This window comes from Apostichopus japonicus, chromosome 17 (assembly GCF_037975245.1).
Source record: "Apostichopus japonicus isolate 1M-3 chromosome 17, ASM3797524v1, whole genome shotgun sequence".
Classification (NCBI taxonomy): domain Eukaryota; kingdom Metazoa; phylum Echinodermata; class Holothuroidea; order Aspidochirotida; family Stichopodidae; genus Apostichopus; species Apostichopus japonicus.
In genome coordinates, this window is record NC_092577.1 from 22156388 (window position 1) to 22178006 (window position 21619).

General features: G+C 39.4%; 1 protein-coding gene across 1 annotated transcript; it reads right to left on the reverse strand.

Moving 5' to 3' along the window:
* Positions 1-3193: 3193 nt before the first annotated feature.
* LOC139985214 (uncharacterized) lies at positions 3194-13411 on the reverse strand. The gene is made up of 4 exons (XM_071999478.1): positions 10810-13411; positions 10056-10215; positions 7177-7366; positions 3194-5216 (listed from the first exon to the last, which is right to left on the reverse strand). Exons 1-4 carry the CDS (start codon positions 11000-11002, stop codon positions 4320-4322), a joined length of 1440 nt encoding a protein of 479 aa, XP_071855579.1. The 5' UTR covers positions 11003-13411; the 3' UTR covers positions 3194-4319.
* Positions 13412-21619: the final 8208 nt, after the last annotated feature.

Sequence of the window (21619 nt, forward strand, 5' to 3'; positions counted from 1 at the left end):
AATTCTGGTACCATCAGAATATGTTGAAATTCCCCACTTGATAAGTCACATGATGTTTAAACGTTAAGCCTATTGTGATTTTGGCTTACCATCCAATGAGAGCTCCATATCATCCAGAGCCTGATTTGGCTGGGGCATGTTTCCCTTCTCCATGGCAAACAGTATTTTGGCTACTTTAGTCATCTGAAGGGTGTCCTCTGGTAATCTATAGTACTCCCTGTGAACTCTGATATCATGGCCAAGAAAGTTTGCCAATATGTCCATCTCATTTCTTTTGAGGCAAAAGAGTTGTGACACTGTCCCAATTTGCTTCCTTAGTTTTGTTGATGTCAATGCTGAGGGGTTCTTGGCGCCACACTGAGCTGCAAGTTTCCTTAAGCAATCATGTCCTCGCAAGGAAGCTAACGAGTCAACGTTTGGTTGGGCAAACAAGTACACATTTTCCTTGCTCACACCTACAGCCTCTCTGGTTTTCACAAGAATATCCACACATTGCCCTGTTTCTAGTGTAAAGAGTACTGGTACTTTCCGCCCCCGTTTTCCTCGAACTTCAACTCTTTTCAATCGTTCACACAGATTTTTCTCCCACTTGGAAAGCCCATCAAAGATGTCAGTGTTGACGTGTCTTTCGATGTGTTGGTAGTCACTAAGAGACATTCGCTCTGCCTCTCCACTTCTCCTTCGGTTGAATAAGATCACTTTTGCAAGGGTTGCTTCAGCTAATTGATACCATGCTAATCTGTCTGGAGATTGCTGCATTCGTTGTGATGCATCTGCCATAATAGAGGATAGGTGGCGATGTAGCAAACAGACGTCATCAGTCAATGGTAGTATTGTTGGTTTGTTAAATTTGTTCCTGTAGAGAGTTGTCAGAGCATGTGAGGACACATTGTTAGCCCATTCCAGACAACACAGATCGTGGAATCTTTCTGCACGTTCCTTCATGGCATTGTCAGCCAATTTTATGCCATTCGATCTACATATCTCTGCACATCTCTTTAGAGAATGACCAAGTTTCAATGCCAAAGAAGGTGTTTGGTATTGTCGCTTTGCACCATCATATCCAGCACACTGTCGAACACTTCGGACTACATTGTCATACTGCTGGGGAGAAATGCATTCTTCCAGGCAGGAGATGTCAGGATGTGCTACTTGCATGACTTTGAGGAACCTTCCAAGTTCTCTCATCTTCTGACTGATATACTGACGGGATTCAGTGGCAGCTTTTTCATGAAGCTTTTGCCCAATGGTAAGGATAAGACGGTCGTTTCTACAAATGAGACTGATATCATCATTTACCATGGTACCTAGAATCTGCCGAAAAGAATCTTCAACTGGCATTGCAACAGGCAAGAGAAGAGCACATCTAGACTGGTGCCTAGTTCCCCTTTTCCTCTTCTTTACTTGTGCAGCACAGTTTTTGACATGTTTCCACATTTTAGATTTCATATAGTACCCAAAGCACTGATCACATGGAATGTAGGTATCTGATGGCACATTATACTGTGGTCGCTTGCTTGGTATCAGATAACCTCTTTGCTCTCGAATAACTTCTATATTGTGGGCGTGATTTCCTTTATTTCGAAGTAGATTTAGCAAATTCTTTCTTTGTTTTGACTTCTTATCAAATGACATGACTTCTTGTACGTCCTTCTCACTACCATGATTGGAGAAGAGATGTCTGGGCAGTTTGGCATATGATTCCATACAATACGGACAGTAGTGTCTTTTGTCCCATTTCCTTTGACCGCTAGTATTATTAGTAGTTGACACTCTTGCCCCATGGCACCTTGCAGAATGCTTCTTTGATTTTCTCTTTTGTGAGGCTGAAACAGAAGATGAAACAATTGATTCTTGAATGTGGAATGGTTGCGCTTCAGCTGTTGTGGGTTCTTCTTCACATGCAGATTCACTGCTCCTTTCAGATCCACTTTCATGAAAACTGCTAACACTTTCATTGCTGTTGTGTCCCCAGTCTTCATCACTGCTGTTGTCTGAATCACCTTCAGGCAAGCCACTGTTATATGTCTCACACAGACGATTTGGAAGTCTTTCCTCATCAACAATCTTTATTCCTCCTCCCGTGTGACAGTTGTTGGGGTCTCTGTCATCATCGCAGCTGTCTTCTGAATCACTTTCATCACATTCAGGCAAGCCACTGTTCTTAAAAAAACGCAGAGGATAGGGAACTTTTCTTGTACTCTTTGAATTACCCTGAAGAGCGGCACCATGTTTTATGACATTTGTTTTGTCACTGCTGTTTGATGTTAGCCCTCTTTCCTGGTGACAGATTTCAGGCAAGCCACTGTTATCTGTGCTATACAGTGTATTTGTTGTGTTTTCTCCTTTCCTTCATGGGCGGCGATCCGTACTTCCGAGTGGGGGGGGGGGGGGGATATGACCTTGTTGACTATCTAAGCGTAGCGCCACCATGAGTTGGCGCGAAGCGTACAAGAAAATTTGGGGATTTACAAACCCTCTAGATGGCCGGAAACGGCACTTGCCGAGGTTTCCAAGCGGCATATACCCAACTTTATAATAGGGATTTCATGTCCGAAATATCTCATAATCAGGATCCAAAATACTTTTTTTTAATTTCGGGTGTTATTTTGGGAAAATTGCCCCTGTCAATCTTGTTTCAGGCGCTACGTTAGAATGTTCGAGAGCTCTTTATATTATTCGATGAAGAAAATGGCCTCATGCAGGCTATTATATAGGCCTATACACATGCAATACACAATTACACATAGTTACATTCCTAGGTACCGATTGCTAGGGCATCCAGGTGAAACGTACGTGTATTAACAGGGGCGTCGGAAGCTATTTGGGATTGGTATGGAAGATCAGAGTGTGGCCATCTACCATAATTATCGGGGGGGTGGGGGACGTTTGGAAGGTCAAACTACGCTACGCGCCACCATTGGTTGGCGCGTAGCGTAATGGAGAAAATTTTGAAAAAATGCCTCCCAGATTGCAGGAAATGGCACTTCCCGAGCTTTTCTTCTGTGCATTCTCCCTTGTCTGTTTTTGTACCCGATTAATCTTCTGAAACACATTTTGAAGTATGTTTTCATTTTGGTTCTTTATTTTTTGCCTTTTTTTTCTTCTTAGTGCTACTTTTTTCTCCTTTTTTTTTGCGCCGTGAATATTGGTCCGGCGAACCCTAATTAAGCATTACCCTGGTAACATGAGATTCTCAGCTGTTCGAGGGAACATGTACGTGTGTAGGCCTACTATAGGGCCTATATGAATACTATGAGGGTGCATATATGTACTATATCAATACCGTGGGCGCAATAATACATTTTGTTGTTATAGGGCCAATGAAGCCTACAGTCAACTATTCTTGCTTTATAAAGACGGTTTATTTGAAAAGATCGCACTGCGTTTATGGTATAGGCGAGAAATGAAGCTAAAAAGAGCCGTACATTCACGATGATGCATAAATGAAGGCATGAAAATATTCTTATTCCTGGCATTTGGTGGGGGGGATATGGTGTATTACATCCCCTCCACCCATTTTCATGGGGGGGATATATCCCCCCATCCCCCCCAGGATCGCCGCCCATGCTTTCCTTACATTACCAAGTTGAGCTGATTTTCTGATCTTTGTTGTGTCAGTCTGGCTGGTTAAAACCCTTTTTTCTCTTTCCTTGTGATAGCTGTCTTCATCACTGCTGTTGTCTGAATCACCTTCAGGCAAGCCACTGTTATATGTCTCACACAGACGATTTGGAAGTCTTTCCTCATCAACAATCTTTATTCCTCCTCCCGTGTGACAGTTGTTGGGGTCTCTGTCATCATCGCAGCTGTCTTCTGAATCACTTTCATCACATTCAGGCAAGCCACTGTTCTTAATAAAACGCAGAGGATAGGGAACTTTTCTTGTACTCTTTGAATTACCCTGAAGAGCGGCACCATGTTTTATGACATTTGTTTTGTCACTGCTGTTTGATGTTAGAACTCTTTCCTGGTGACAGATTTCAGGTTCCCAGTCTTCATCCCTGCTGTTGTTCTCGGAATCACTTTCATCAACTTCGGGCAAGCCACTGTTATCTGTGCTACACAGTGTATTTGTTGTGTTTTCTCCTTTCCTTACATTACCAAGTCGAGCTGATTTTCTGATCTTTGTTGTGTCAGTCTGGCTGGTTAAAACCCTTTTTTCTCTTTCCTTGTGATAGCTGTCTTCATCACTGCTGTTGTCTGAATCACCTCCATCACCGGGCAGGTAACCGTTATCCATGCTATGTAGAGTATTGGGAATTCTCTTCTCATTCCTTGCATTACTAAGATGAGCTGATTTTACGATCTTTGTTGTGTCAGTCTGGCCTGATGAAAACTATTCCTCTTTCCTTGTGACAGATGTTGGGGTCCCGGTTTTTGACCAAGCTGTTGTCTGATTCAACTTCAGGCAATCCACTGCTATCAATCCCAAGTAGGGTATCGGGAACCCTCATCTCATTCCTTGAAGTACTGTGAAGAACTGGATATCCAATGTTTGTTGTGTCAGTGGTGTCTGTGCTGCTGGATGAAATATTAACCCCTCTTTCATTATGACATATGTTGAAATCATGTTCTTTGTCATTGCTCCTCTTATCTGAAGCACTATCATTTTGTCCAGCCGACTTATCACTATTCATCTCATGTAGATTTCTTTGAACTTTGCTTTCATATGTTGGCTTATCAGTTATACATGTAACTCCCACTTCACAATCATTAGTAGAACAATTCAGCCTATTTCCATCACTTTGGTTAGGGTTTGTTTCACGCACCTTTGTTGCTGTAGTTTGTTGAGTTGAAGAACCATCATCTCCCATTGTGGATTTACTTCTGTTAATTCCACATTGACTATTGGGAACAATTTCCTTATTTGTGGGCCTAACCTCATAAGTTGTTTTGTTCAAATTTGTTGCTTCGCTGCATCTGGTAGGATACTTCAATCCTCCTGCAATCTTCTGCACTTTAGCACTTGATTTTCTATTGAAGCTCCTGTGGTCTCCATCTCTGCCATCTCCTTCAAGCATATGTCTCTCTCCATCTAGATTTGCTGCAGTGCAATTACACTTCAATTGTTCACTTAAATCATCTATTACTTTGGTAATCGTGTCTATGTACACATCCATTGATGCAGCCTCATCATCATGTACGATGCTGTGGGATACTCCTCCCTCAGCTCTTTGGACTCTGCTGGCTTCAGTGTGTTCCATATGGAGCATCTTCAATAGAATAGGAAATAGAAAAATATGACTGAAATTAATTTAACTCATAAAAGTTCTATTAGCAAAACCACTTTCTTTTTCCTACACCTGGAGGTTGAGTAGCAAGTGCATTGACATGCACATATTTATGGAATTTCTCCAGTATCAATAATGAATTTTTATCAGAGCTATACCTAGGCTTCTACTTACAGCTCACTGTCAAACTGGCAGTGTTTTTTACTGGTAACTACTGCTCTTTTGAGAATCAGTTCACATTCCCCTTAAGCACTACTCAAATACACAACAACTGCACTGGGAAAAACTAAAAATATTGAACCATATTGCATCTATCGGCTTAATTTCCAAAAGAAATTCCCCTCCCCTTAGACCCATCCGTCAGGTTCAAGTCACTCCTATATTCAGATATACACAACTAGCACTGGTACATTTCCCTAAAATTGTGCACAATGTTCCATCCATCCAGCTACATATTATGAAAGGGAAGGGAAAGCCATGCCTCCTGCAGAAACCTCACCCAGATTCACTGATTTGTTCAGACACTAGGTTTAAAACTACAGCAGCAATGCTCATGAATCTTCATAACCTTTGTAAGTAATGTCTTGAGGGTTTAGGCTAATGTCTTAAACAATGCCAATATACTGCCAATATTTTAGATGAAGCTAAGCTGTCCTTTTCTTGAGCAAGTTATATGCTATTAAGCAAGCATGAGTCTTTGGGTGAGTAACAGTAAATGTTAAAGGTCTTTAGTAGGTGGCCAATCCTTAATCCTATGCTGCCAACTGTATGTTTGTATATTCTTTCATTCAAGAATACAATATTACATAATTTTGGGGTATAATTAATTCATAGCAAAGGACAAAAACTCATTCTGAGCAAACAAATTATGAATGGGTTCCAAAGTAGTGTTCTATTAAAAAAGCACACCAACATTTTTTTTCTGAAATAGATAATTCAATACAAAAGAAAACATAAGTTGTCTTTCTGCCTTTTCTTTTCGGACGATCAAAAGTTAATTTGGCAATCCAATTTTCAAAAAGAAGGTTGTCTGAAGGACAACTCACAATTTTTGTTAATTATAGGGCCTGCAGATAATTCTGAGTGTAAGGTCTATACAGGTGAATTTTAACACACATAATGTCAACAAATATTTATTCCTGATAAGTATGATGCAAATTGCCAAGATGGGTCTTAAAGTACTCAATTTGTCACCTACAGTAACACCGTCAGATAATTTTTTGTCAGCTTTGCAGAGATTCAGTATGTCGACAAGATCACTTTGATGAATAAGAAAGTGTATGAAAACATTTATGACTAGTAACATTTAGCATATAGTAAGGGGAAAATCAATACATCCATTAAGTCTTTTTTTTGGGCAATGCATGCTCCTCCCATTTATTATCCAGCTGCATATGACAACTCAAATGAGTTGTCATTCCAGGTTTGGACTCAGGTGCCAATGGCTCAAACTTATCTCTGACTTAATCGCATGGTCTGGTTTGGACTCAAACTTGTACTGGACTTGGACTAGCTAGAATCAGACTTTAATTCTTATCTACTGGACTCTACTACAACACTGACATTACATAATGAGCATTATTTAGGTGCATAAATTAGAAGATTTTTTTTTTTTTTGGGGGGGGGTCTTTCCAATATGCACTTATAACAGACATATACTAATTCTCATGGTTGAGAAACTTGGCTATGCCCATTTCTTTCCCAGAAAAATGTCTTTAGAAGATTCAGTTTATAGCCAACATGGATCTTACCTTGCTGTTTGCTTTCACTACAATACCTTTTAGTGATCACTTACAACACCAATACATGACTCCTCACACACTCCTTGAATTGGCAAGTTAGGTGTAGTGTTCTGAGGTTCCTTCATATACAATTTACAAAGGTTGTACTTTTGGTCTAGTCTACACACACTAACTCTCAACTGGCACATAGTGGTACTAACCTGTTTTCTCCATGGCAGATCTGGCACTCCATAGTCATAACGTATTTCATCGTTCTCCTCTATTGAATCACATGCAAACAGGCAAAGGTGGGGCTTTCCATCTACAAGTACGACTTGCATTTTGGCATTGGGCTCATCGGAATCATTAACCATCCTGCCTGCTCTGTTTGGGTGATTTGTGGCATCAACACTATCAAATATAGTTTCAAGAGAAAAGACAAGAATTATACACAATAAATGTTAAGGAATTGCAAATCAGAGATGCATGATTCAAGTTGCCTATCCTGACTGACACTCGACAATATTACAAGCTTTCTCCACAATAAACTATGTCATGTACTGAGAGTGCAATATTTCACTTAGCCAAACTACGTGCTCAGCTCGGACTCTATTTAAGAAACTGCAACAGGCCTAGACAATTGTTCTGAATCCTAGCTGGATCTTCATCAAAGACAGAATTACAAACATAAAAATAGCAATAATCAATGCAATGAGTAGTTCCTTGCTAAATTGATCATTGGCATACTTGAAGTCCTTAAGAAAGATTGAACATGTCAGCATATGTAAAGAAGCCCTAATTTGAAGCTGTTTAAGTGACCTCGTGACAGGTCCCACCGTATTCATGCTAGTTTAATATGTGCACCAACAATGACAGGGTTCTTCTATTCACTATATAGCATCTGCAGGTGACTGCAGGTGTCATTTCCTCAATGAGTTATAGCATACCTGTGAGCCACACTTTATTTATCAATCAAATCTATCATACATCAGCACAGATTTGTTATCTCTCAACAACATCATGACAATATTTAGAACAATGTACTTCACAGTACTTGTGGATGCAAAGTTATAGCAACTTGTATATTTTCAGGTTAAACCTTGAATGACATCAGTCATTCCTTAGTTACTATGACCTAAGCTATATGATGCAAAATTAATTTATGCTATGTAGATATGTACACACATGAACCAAATTTGGCACATTAACCCAAACCTATTATCACACAACAACATCAGACCTAGTTTCAGCTTGTACATGTGCAAGTTGTGGAATAAACAGGTGTCTTCAATAGTGTTCAGAGCTTTAGTTATCTTAGAAGGGTTGGGCTGAGATGTATATTTTCTAGATATGAGGATGTCTCACTCCACATACTTGCAGTATAAATGGATTCTGTAAACTGCATACTCAAGTCATTATGAGTTTTTATTTTTCAACATAATTCTACACTGTGTTGCTGAATGAGTAGTCCTTAGAAGGTGAAACATGCTTTGTGCTGCATAGTTTAGTACTATGTCCCTGTACTTGTCCGTTTTGACGTTCCCCAATTTCTGAGTCAGTGTGCAAGGAGCAGGAATGATTTTCTTTAGGCCATTATTAAAGTCAGACACTCGTATTGTCACGAATAAACACTAAATGCCCTACTCTTTTCACCCTAATGGACATCTGCAGGTTGCAACTATTAGTTGTAAAACAAGATAATGTATACCAATTGTGTCGATGGCAGACCATCCCAGATGATGGCAGACCAACTCAAGTTCCTTTGGTTTTTTTTGGTGTATATCCCAAACAATCAGTTTCTGCTTCAGGTATCTACATGATTTAAGGGTGGCACCCAGATGCATGAGTTGTGGGCCCCCAATGCTTTACTGTTATTTTCTTCCCCTGAGCATGTGTTGCTTAGCTTTCACAATTGTGTTGTCATAAGAAAAAAGGAATTCTGACCCAATTTCAACTTTCTAAAATATTGATACACCACTTTATTGCCCATATTATGTCCCCTCAGAATTAAAGGTTATGGCTAGCATCAGAACGCACTATTATTTATACATGGTTATTGCCCTAATTCCTACCAGTAAATTTCTTAAAATATGAGATCTCAACATACAAAATGTTTGATGAAGCTTACATCGCTCCATATTATTTGGCAAAAATCTTCTTTGAAAGCTATGTAGCAACTGAAGGTGGCACTCCACTTAGATAGTGAACAGGAACAGGTCAATTCCTAAAAATTCATCACCCACCAACCCCCCCCCCCCCTCGCCTCCCCTCTCATTGCAAGATCTTGCATACAGGCCTGTCATACAAGTAATTCACCCTTGTTATTCAATAATTTATAGTGAAACAATGCAAAATATATCTAGTAGGATGACCATCACTTTGAAGTTGTTGCAAGTTCAGACAAAATAGCGTAAAACAGATAACGTATATATATTACTAATCCGGTATAATTGTTACTTAGTGTTTGACTGATTATACCGTAATCGGCAATTAACTTTTTTACTGATTAGTTCACAAGGACGGGATTGGCAATCCTTTATCGAGAATGTGGTAAAGGAACTTCAGCTGCATAGTGTCTTTTATATCACCCTGCTCGTGGTGTAGGCTTCATCTTGTTACTTTGAAATTGTACTGTAGCCTCAAGTTTGCTATGTAGGGCTTAGGGCTAGGCACATATACATACAATGCAAGGCTCCCTCCACAACACTCCTCTGTGATGTATTGCAGAACATGTGCTCATTGTAAGTGGTTGCACTGCATCCTAATGTACAAAGTTTATACATGAATACCAAAATAAATCATACAGAGGTACACACTGCTAAATGATTAAATTAAATCCCTCCACTTCTGGATTAAAGGGGTATGAAACAAACATATAATAATTTTATTTTGTCCTGATGCAGTTTGAAGTAAACTAGTGATTTTTAATGAATACAATCATGGTAGTTTCAGAAAAGTAACAACTGGGTTTGTATAATCGGTAGGAATATAGATTTTTGCTGATGTCGATTATTCACAGACTGCCTGATAATCGGTCCGATGCCGATTGTCAGCCAAACACTAAATGTTACATATTAAGTTGAAATGCGCACGTACTTACCATTTTGTACTTCCATTGTGTTTAAAAAAAAGAAACGACCCCTTTTCTGGAGGATAATTCTTCTCTCTTTCTCTTCCTTCACGTGCACTTATTAGCTCTCCACTGTATTCTAGTAAGAAGCTTCCCTTTCGGACATCTTTAGCTACAAAGACGCCAGATCCTACAAGTTAAAAACAAAGATATGGCGAAATCGTTACAAATGTAGTGCTCTAAACTCATAATACTGCAGTCAAACTCAATTGCTAACATAATCCTAAATTCTGGTGTATTAATAGAGATGATTTGTGCTTATACAATCGTGAATCTATCCTGGGACCATGCAGCTGACCACAAGGGATGTGCACTACTGTACTCATGACAATGAAGGTAATTATGGGAGGATACTTGAGCTGCCTGAGCAAGATAATATTCTTCATTTTTAGTTTGATAAAGCAGGCCTACTCAATTCAAAGTACAGCTGCAGCTATGAAAAACTTCACAGCAGACAGTCAAGGTCCATGTATGCAAAAAATCATCTACAATAAGAAGTTGGTTGGAAAATTAATTCCCTCACATTGTCATCAAATTTAATTTAACTTAATTGCAACATATAAGGCCCAGAGGGAAGGAAGTTGAACTTTTATTGCATAGAGAACTGTGCACCTTGTGAACCTGTTTGAAAAGCATGCTTTCCATCCTGAATAGCGACTGTAGGTAAAGGAGTGGTGTTTGATATGTACCTTTAATCTGTCACACCTGCAAAATAAATACATACCTATGAAATCGTTTATAAATATGACAGAAAAACCATCATTATCCTTGCCGGCCCGGCATGCCCTCTCAGCGTCTTCACGAGGGGTGCTACTAAGCCCCTGTCGCTGAATTGAACTTCTCGTCAGTGGCATTAGTAAAACTGTGAATGAAGGAGAAATGGATTGATTGCTTGGAAAATTATCCATTTCAAGCATTAACCAATATTCAAATCAATTCAATATTTACAATATTTATATTAAGGACCTTTAACCATTTAGGTCTGTATTTCATTCCGCTAAGTTTTTTATCTTTTTTTTTATGTTGCTCAGCAGAAGAGTCGGCTGGCCATTCCAGGCTTGCAACCAAATATATTCCAAAATATTTATCGTGATCCTGTAACAACTCTGTTTTTGCCACAAATTTCGCATGTTCTGCTACTTGCTGGCTGTGATAGCCAAAGACCACTGATCAGCCAGTCCTGCACACTCGAATCAACAGCTAAAATTAGTAAACGATGGTATGCCTACAATATTTAATTAGCCTCTGGATAGCCCAAGGCCTAAGTTACCCCCTGGCGCTGACAATGACATTAGGCCAAGCTTACAACTTGCATATCGCGCACTGCGACGCCTAGTAGTATAGTTATAGTAGTAATCTACTAAGTACTAACACTATTTAAGTGTCTGACTCTGAGTAGGCCTACCGAGGTAAGTATACGCTAAAGCTTAACTTAGCATCGAATAATAATAAGTGTTGGAAAATCGTTACTTTGGTGCAAAGTTTGAATTTTTATGATTCACAGATCGAAAAATACCTCTAAATCAGTATGGCTAGATATGACCAACAAACTTCACTTGCAAATGCCGTACCTGATTACGTAGTAAAAACTTTCTATGACAGTGCCATGGCGGTAAGGCAGTCGAGGGGTGAAAGCTTGAGTATATTGTACAGTTCAATTGTATATAAAACTGGTATACGCAGTGAAACATTACGCAAGCATATGCATCATGCTCTATCTGCATGATATTATGCACTATGAATGAATTGAATTGTTCAAGTTGCCAAATGGCGCGAAAATTATTTAAATCCATAGCCAGCTTTTCGAATGTTTTTCACTTGTCAGATATGACGGGATATTGTCTGCATTACATCAAAGGTTTTAGTGGCCCACTAGAGAACGTTTGTCATTTAATATTCCTAAGCTAGGTACCCTCCAAGCAAGCATCTTCAAGGTCCCGTTTACCCTACCCACAGAAAGAAATGGTGGAAAATGGTTAATTTGCCTTTTCGTTAGGTGATAAATAGGCCTTCTTTATTTTTTATGAATTAACTGTACGTGCATATACGCTTTCGAAGCGGGGTGGGAGAGGATATGGGACTGAACTTGCACAGAAGAAAAAATACTATATGGGGTACTATACTTTTTTTATTTTTTTTTATTTTCTGATTTCAAAGGAATGAATAAAGAAGTGTACAGGGGTCAGGAGCCGGGTGGGGGGGTGGCACGTGCCCCCACTATTTTCCAAATAGCAAATGTGCCCTACTGGCAAATAAAATGTGCCCCTTTGATGAAGAACTGTCTGTTGGATATCTTAAGCCTTTGTTAATTTTAATATTTTATTTTAATTATTGTGCACCATATAATAGTATTGATAGCATACTACACATCATATATCTCTAAGTGACACACTCTTTTTGGAAGCTTCCTACCCCCCCCCCCTGGATGTGTAGATATAACTGCTCTTACGAAGAAAACCTGCAACTGACATTGTTTAAATAGGCATGTTTTTAAGACGCGACCCAACTGTCGTTGAAGTAACCTGTTAACCGCAAAAGCTTACAGTACGTAGGCCTACGTGATATCTACGTTAGTCTGCTATATTTGAGTGTTAAACTAAACCTATAGGCAGGCTACTATGTAACAACTGCGACGAGTGAGTTGAAAGAAAAATGTCGGACACTTATAGCCAATTAGTATAGTCCTAAAATGTGACTTACGTATACTTGAAATTCGGTCAAACAATTAAGACCAAATTACTGTCTTTACGATTGCAAAGATCCAATGACAAACAGCCCGGCAGTCCCCCGTAACACTCGAAGAATAATCGCTACTGGAGATAAAGTAAAAATGCTCGATACCGACGAAACAAGTTAGCAGAGTTAACTTTTGAGTTAAAGAGACGTTTCGCGAATAACCACCGTCACCTCCTCATTTGATCTGCTTATTTCTCCGTCTTCAAGACTGTTCATAATATCCCTGGTCATACAAGTATTAGTATTGTCACCAGTTCTTGTTACATATGGCCCAGTTGTGTTGAAAATCGCAGAGTATCCTTCTCGCTGGATGGATTCCAAATCACACAATAACTTAATTACAATTAAAGCAAGCACAAGAGAAACTATTAACAAAGCCACAAGTACATAATACACAACGGACGACATCTCGCTTCAGTCCCATTTCTTTTTTCACTTGCAAAGACTGTCTAGGCTATGGACCATCTACAACGAACTGAATGCGACAAAAACATGAAGTATAAAGACTTGGTTAGCTGGTTGGGCTGTGTTACTTCGAACCAAAGCAGTAGACTACGTTTATTTAACACACATTGAGATGATTGTGTGCAAGGGCGTAAGAACCGGGGGGCTGGGGGCACCAGCCCCCCCAGTGAAAAATATGGGGGCGGAAGTATCATTCCGCCCCCCCCCCGCTTCGCAAGTCAGAAGGCCCCTTTTTCATTTCCAAATGTGAAAAAAAATCTCATTTGGAGCACGAAATTGCATCTAAGTCCAGGTGAAAATGCAAAATTATTTACAAAATGGAGTGGGTGTTGACTGAGTGTGCTATTTTGCACCAAATTGCATCTGAGGCCACCTGGAAATGCAAAGAAAATCCAAAGGGGAGGGGAACACCCTCTCCCCTTAGACCCCTCCCCCAGGCCGGCCATCAGTCTTCAGCCCCCCCCCCACTCAAAAGTACCTTCCTACGCCACTGATTGTGTGGCTACATTAATTTATAGAATAAAAAGGCGGGCGATTATCATAATATTATGCATGCATGGCTTCAGTATGATAGAATAAAGAATGGGAAGATTTATCGTGTTAACACCTTAACTCAATGGTCTACACGCTACTTTCATTAATAATCATATTTATCTGTCTTTTTGTTCTTCCTTTATATCCGCGATAAATCCTCTTTCGTCCGAATAGAATAAAATTTTAGCCTTTTACACCTTTCCTCTACAATAGGTCCCCTTCATGTGTGTTACGTCCCCTTCCTCTGACTGGCAGAGCGGGCAATACATGCATGCATCGAGTGCTAATTGACAGAGTTAAAACTTGAAAGATTCATCGTTTTAACAGCTCAACACAATGGTTAATAAAACTGAGTAAAGGATAGGAACTGACATCTTATAAACATCAAGATACGAATGACTATTCATTCGAGGACCTCAGTGATTTCTTCTTAAAATGTAAAAAAAAAACACCAGGTTACTAATTTATTACTTGAGAAGCAGACACTGAACTCATATACGGTATCATTACATTGAAGATCGATATGCACAACAGCAATGAGAGTATGGAATCACGTTGTGCATCGTCAGACATGTATATACATTCAGGGTTCCCTCTCCCACCCCCCCCCCCCTCCAATGCAAACCTTGAGTATACAGGCATTAGATTGCAAGCATATACCATAGCAAGTAGGTGAACGTTGCTCAACATGTGACAATAGAAAGATGTTCTGTGGTAAGTTACCCGATGAACTATCACAAATCAAGTATTGTCTTGATTGACTTATGAAGTCAAAAAACTACACAGGTTAAGATATTTTAAATTGATTAAGTAATTTCTGAATTTAATGAAAGTTCCTTCATAAGTGATTAAGAAATTTCTACACGCCACTTTGATTGCAACGATACATCGCTCTTGTGTTCTTATCCGCGAAAATCCTCTTTCGCCTGACAAGAACCAAATTTTAGCCTATACACCTTTCCTTACAATAGGTCCTCACCATTAGTTTATACTTTACATGTGTGTTACGTCCCGTTCTTCTTTACGGAAAAGCGGGCAATGTTTATTATATGCATGGAGTGCATATTGTCAGAATAAAGACTGACATCTTATACACATTTAGACTAGATACGGATGACTATTCCATCGAGGACCCAAAGTGACCCCAAATATGTCACTAGTTTTTCCTTCTTTCAACCCTAATTAGGACATTGTGGACACTCGGGACCTAAAAATTGCCAATTGGGACCTGAGGTCCTATAACATCAAAATTGATGCCCCACCCCCCCCCCAATGAAAAAATTATAATAGGTGCGCCTAGGCGCGTGGAGTATGCCAAAGTGAGAAAAAAATCATATACAAGTTGACCGGAAGTGACCAAAAAATTATGTTATGTTATATATGTTATATTGGGCATTTCCAGGTCCCGAGTGTTCATTTTTTGGGGTCTATCTTCAAAAGTGGGGGATCGAGGGGTGCGATATTTGGTCAAAGGGCTGAACTGATGTCACGGTACACCCACCCATACTTCCGGTCAGTTTGGGTCACATTACTATTTATCAGAGCCAAAAAATGCAAATGACTTGGTATACTACCTTACTGCTTCAGTTTGGAAAATGACTCCCCATAGGGTTAAGGTCGAAAATCGTAATCTTTGACCTTTGACCTCCAAATTTCTTGTGGATGTTTAGGGTCGATAGGGCACTAACATATCGAAAGGACAAGTATATATCACTACCGGTTCATGTGTTATAGGGGGTCAAAGGTCAAAAATGTCGTTCCTTCCAGAAATGGTCAAAAATCGTGAGAGTGGCCGATTTCCACGAAACTTGCAACGATGACGTGTGACGTCATAAGGAACAGTCACGTGAAAATTTCGGCCATGAGGTCATCGGGTCAATGGTCAAGCAGAGGTGAAAAATTTAATTCATAAAAAATCTTTTTTTTTTTATTGGATATGATAAGTCGGACCACCGAAAATGGTCAAAAGGGTTTTTTTTTTTTACCTTAGGTCATACCAATCTAAGATGGCTGCCACCCAAAGTTAACCCCAAAGTTAGCTTGGGGTTAGCATATTCGTTTCCTGTGTGTACACGATATGGTGTTTCGGGACATAAATTGGTGTCGGGATGTAACTCGATGGGTACTATTACGTGATCATCTTAAACTTGTTTCAAGTCGTTTACTTCCGGAATGAGGGCGCTTTAAAGTTTTACCTAGTGGTGCGTTTCTGAGACCGGAGGAAGAAGTTATCGACCTGTAACTTACACTGAAGACTCATCACTTTAGGTTGTACAAAATGAGTGCCGTTTTTGGGGCTATTTTTTCTGACCGGAAGTGACGTTATAAAACGCAATATCATCGATTATTACAAAAATCGATCATCGATTGCCTTATAAATAGTAGCAAAAATAATTCAAGACATCTTCTATTGATTCTGTGAGTTTCAATTTTTTTCATAAATATTACATAAAATGGCGGCTTTTAATAAATATTCATAAGAAAGTATTAAAAAATATTTTAAAAATCAGTCAAAGATCGGAAGCAGATCAAACGGCGTTTATATAATCTCTTCTTATTAGTGTTAACTAAATCTGGAATTTCAGGCAAATCAGGTGAACTTCATATTGCCGCCGAAAAATAACGTCATAAAATTCGAACTCAGATGACGTCATAAATTCGAACTCGCGCAAACTACATGAAAATATTGTTCCCAATAGTTTCGGACATGCTGAATCCATTGGTGCTATTTAAGAAGTGATCTGATGTTTCGTTGCTGAGATATGGGTACAAACATGTGAAAAAGAGGGTCGATGTGACGTCACGCTTCATCAGCAGCAGGGACCCGGTGGGAACGGGACTTCCGGTAATAAAAGAACACAGAAGGTGCTCTCCATCGATTTTAACTTTGTCTGATTTCAATTCGATCTAAGGTGGTAAAAAAACTAATCAAATGTTGCCGTCGTCGCAGGCGTCCTTGTTTAGGGTTATTTTAAATACTACCGGTGAAAAACACCTATTTTTGGGGGGGCATCCAAAACGTATAGACTATAACCCCTTCCCGAAAATTAATGCTACCGTATGGGTTGTCTACACGTAGCTACGATTCTTGTCTTTTACATTGCAAAAATTCAGCCCTGTCACGTACTTTCAGTGGAAAGGAAGGGGTACCCAACAGTGGTACTTTTTTTAACTTTTCAAGACAAAAACACCTATTTTTGGCGGAAATAGAAATCATATAGACGAAAAGCCTTTCCCAGTCAGATAATTACACGAAATTGGTGTATAACAAAAACAGGGGTGTCTTCTACTCCACGTCTACTTGAGATGTCGATGAGTACTTCAGAGAGGACAGGAGGGGGGGTGGAAAGAGGGGTTTTTCAAAATTTTGCACTTAGGCCTATATAAAGAACACGTATGTTTACAGGAGCTTTTGGGACCCCGTATTTTCAAAACGGAAGCAGATATGGACATGGGAGTTGCAGATTTGGGCTCCTGGGCATCGATTAACCCATGTGACGTCATTTGAGCCAATTTTGGCAAAAAATATTTTTTTTAGGTGAAAATACTTTTTGTCGCAAAGACGGTAAATGTGTATCTTTTCTGGTAGTTTGCGACACGCTGATCATGAATCAGAAGTTTATTATTGAATTGGGTGTTGTGTGGGGCAGTGAGAGGCAAAACATCTAGGGAGGGGGCAGGGGCCCGAGTGGGGTGTCTCCAAAAAGAAACAAATCACATCTAATTTGGTGCTACTATGGGCGCTGATTATGAATCTGAGATTATTTTGGCGGTTCGGAGGCGTGGTGGGTGGTGGTGGCATGAAATGCCTTCCGGGCGTTCCATGGCGCAAGCTACGGAGACTTTTTGGCTGACTGTTTGGACTTTTTAGGTTAAGACCTACAAGTTTCATTCTTTTTTGGAAAGGGGACACCCTAGCGGTGGTACCCTGAAAAGATGGCTGCAATTGGATCACCCAAGTAACCATGGTAACGCTCCAAAGTAGAAGGGTCGGGATTTTCACGTACATACCGGGGTAGTAACACTAATTATTATGACCTTTTCGGATTTTTTTTTCAAAATGACCTCACTATCACCACGGGAAAGAAACACACCTAGACGTTCTATCCTATTCTGGAAAGCGGACACCCTAGCGGTGGTGCCCTGAAACGATGGGGGTAATCAGACTGAACCAGTAACCATGGTAACGCTCCAAAGTATAAAAGTCGGTATTTCCACTTATATAGTAATTTAGTGTAAGCAAATAGGTTAATGAATTTTCCATAATTAACCGAATATGCAAATGAACTGAAATTTATATGACGTCATCGGTATGATGTAAAGGACCAGAAAAAAGTTTGCAGAAGCCCCCCCAAGATTTTCATGGGGGTTGGGGGTCCCCACCCCTAAATTCCCCCCCCTCCAATTTTCACCAAACTGGCGCAAATTTGTCGGTGCTGGTGTATCCAATATGATCAATTTCGATCCCCCACCCCCGGGGAAGCATTTTTTTAAAACATTTTGTAAAGTCCTGACTGTCGTTTTTCATTAGGTCACGATTGTCTACTTTAGGTCCTGATTGTCCACTTTTAGGTCCCGAGTGTCCACTTTCAGGTCCCGACTGTCCATTTTCAGGTCCCGACTGTCCATTTCAAAGTCCCGACTGTTCGAATGTCTGAACCTGCGATTAGTTCTATTCCGCTTAACAAAATCAAATTTTAGGCTAAACACCTTTCCTTTACAATAGGTCCTCACTAATATTATTTTAAACTCTTCATGTGTGTTACGTCCCTTGGAGAGCTGTGAAATATTATGCATGCATGGAGTGCATATTCACAGAGTAAAACGGTTTATAATTTTAACAGCTAAACTTAATAGTCAATAAAACCCAGAAAAAGATGGGAAATGACATCAGACACACATCTAGATACGGATGACTATAATTTCGAGGAACCAAAGTGACCGAAACTAAATCACTCTTTTTGTTCTTTCCTTAAACCTACGATAAGTACTATCGCTTAACAAAATCAAATTGTAGCCTATATGCACATTTCCTTTACAATAGGTCCTCACTAATATATTACATGTATGTTATGTCCCTTCTTCTGCCTGGAAGAGCTGTGAATATTTATAACATGCATGCATGGAGTGCATATTGACAGAGTAAAGACTAAAACGGTTTATTGTTTTAACAGCTCAACAGCTCGAAAAAAAGTTCAAATTTAGCCTATACACCTTTCCTTTACAATAGGTCCTCACTAATATATTATCATCTTGTACTCTGCATGTGTGTTATGTCCCTTCTTCTGCCTGGAAGAGCTGTAAGTATTTATAATATGTAAGAATGGAGTGCATATTGACAGAGTAAAGACTAAAACGGTTTATCGTTTTAACAGCTCAACAGCTCAAAAAAAAAAAAAATTAGCCTATACAACTTTCCTTTACAATAGGTCCTCACTAATATATGATTATCTTGTACTCTGCATGTGTGTTATGTCCCTTCTTCTGCATGGAAGAGCTGTGAATATTTATAATATGCATGCATGGGTGCATATTGACATAATAAAGACTAGAAAGATTCATCGTTATAACAAGTCAATTCAATAGCAAATAAAACTGAGTAAAAAAAAGGAACTGACATCTTATACACAATTTAGATACAGATGACTATTCATTCGGGGACCCAAAGTGACCCAAACTATATCACCTTTTTTTGTTCCTTCCTTGAACCTACGATTAGTCCTATTACGCTTAACAAAATCAAATTTAGCCTTTACACATTTCTTTTACAATAGGTCCTCACTAATATATTTTTATCTTATACTCTACGTGTGTGTTATGTCCCTTCTTCTGCCTGGAAGAGCTGTGAATATTTATTATATGTAAGAATTGAGTGCATATTGACAGAGTAAAGACTAAAACGGTTTATCCTTTTAACAGATCAACTCAGTAGTAAATAAAACTGGGTAAAAGATAGGAACTTACATCAGATACACATCTAGATACGGATGACTATTCATACGAGGACCCAAAGTGACCCAAAATGCTATTTTTCTTCTTACCTTAAGCCCGCCATAAGTCCTATTTCGCTCAACAAGAATCAAAGTTTACCATACACATTTCGTTTACAATAGGTCCTCAATAATATATTAGTATTATTGTTTACTCTTCATGTGTGTTTTAGAAAGGTTTGCCCACATGGAATGCACATTGATGGAATAAAGAGCACAAAGATCATTAATAAAAACGGATTAGGAAGGATTAAATGACATCCTATACACATCTACATACGTATGACTATTCATTCCAGGACCTTATATATGTAAGAAGCATAGAAAGATTAATCGTCTCAATTACTCAACTCCAAAATTGCAAAAGCTAATTACAAAATTAAAAACGGCTTATATGTACGGACTGCAATTGCTGACATTGCTCAACAACATTGTCCAACATACATTGAGATTTCTACATGTACATAACAACTCATACCACTCCTCGTATAACGTGTCACAGTTGGTCGCACACCCTCTTACAGAGGACATAACTGTCACTCACAACATACAAAATATAAACACAAAATAGAGGGCGCTATACAGATAACACCTATAGTGTGTGAATAATCCGGCGAAAGTGTGCGAGGCTGTCACACAGATTTTCAATATTACTGCATTCTTGAGGACTTTCTTAAAACTTTCATTTTTGGTCCCTCGGGGCCCTCGGGGCTGTTTAATGATAAATTCCTCTGAGGACGTGTGTTTAGGTCCTCGCTTGTCTTGAAGTCCTCGCAGTGAAGGTGTGTTGTCAAATGCGAGTCCTCTGAAGTATACTAGGGCAAACGCACACATACACACACACACACGCCAACCTGAATACATAGGTTCCTTTGCTTTCAGCAAGGAACCAAAAACCAACAATTTTCTAGTACGCTTCGCGCCAAACGATGGTGATGCTCCGCTCAGATAGTCGTGCATACAACTTTGCAAATCCTGGCTAAGCCTGTGACTTTTAATGAAATTCTGTGGGTCAAACTCAAAGCTATTTCGAATGTAAAAAAATTGTTAAGATATTAACAAGAAAAAACTCTTATTTGGAAGATTCCTACATTAGCAACTAGCATGATTTCACCTCATTTTGTTTCAAAAGAAAACTTGTTCCTTGTTTCCCAATTTGCACATTGGATATTGCAGTGCTGGTATGCATATTTAGGGGTGGGGGGGCGTTGATGGAGTGATGTGTATACGCAAATAAGATAATACAATAAGAGTTATAAAGGGTACTAAATATTAGGCTGCATCAGTCCAATCGAATTTCTGCAAAGTGTCCTTTGATGTCGGTGCCCCCCCCCCCCCAGATTAAAAGTGCTTCAGCCGCCCTTGACCTGGACATCCCCAACATGAGTGTATATAAGAAACATTTTCTTTTTCATGGATGGCGGTGGGGGGGGGGGAGTGTCTACAAGCCTAGAAGTACAGGTTTATCATATTCTTTGTCAGACAAATTGCAGTCTCACCCGACACAGCGACATTATCCCACCTACGAATCGTTGAACAATGTATGTTTTTCTGGAGGTAGCTGAGTACTGTGTTCAAATAATAAATAAGGTAACTAAATAGGACCTTACAAAATATATTGTCCCATTTTTCCCCTTCAAAGTGATGTTACCATTTTTTCTTGTAAATTTCTAAAACGTGAGATAATAAAGTAAAGAATGTTTACATGCAACTTGCAAGGCCTGAGAAGTGCCGTTTCCGGCAATCTGAGAGGCATTGTTTGCCAAAAGATTTATTGTACGCTACGCGCCAACCGATGGTGGTGCTCCG

What these genes read in the sequence shown, in the direction of transcription:
- LOC139985214 (XM_071999478.1), bottom strand. Translation starts at nt 11,002, where the DNA reads ATGCTTGAAATGGATAATTTTCCAAGCAATCAATCCATTTCTCCTTCA. An exon ending in CACAATGGAAGTACAAAATG is followed by an intron (nt 7,367 to 10,055) that starts GTAAGTACGTGC and finishes TATATTTGATAG; the next exon opens with TGTTGATGCCACAAATCACC. An exon ending in ATCTGCCATGGAGAAAACAG is followed by an intron (nt 5,217 to 7,176) that starts GTTAGTACCACT and finishes ATTCTATTGAAG; the next exon opens with ATGCTCCATATGGAACACAC.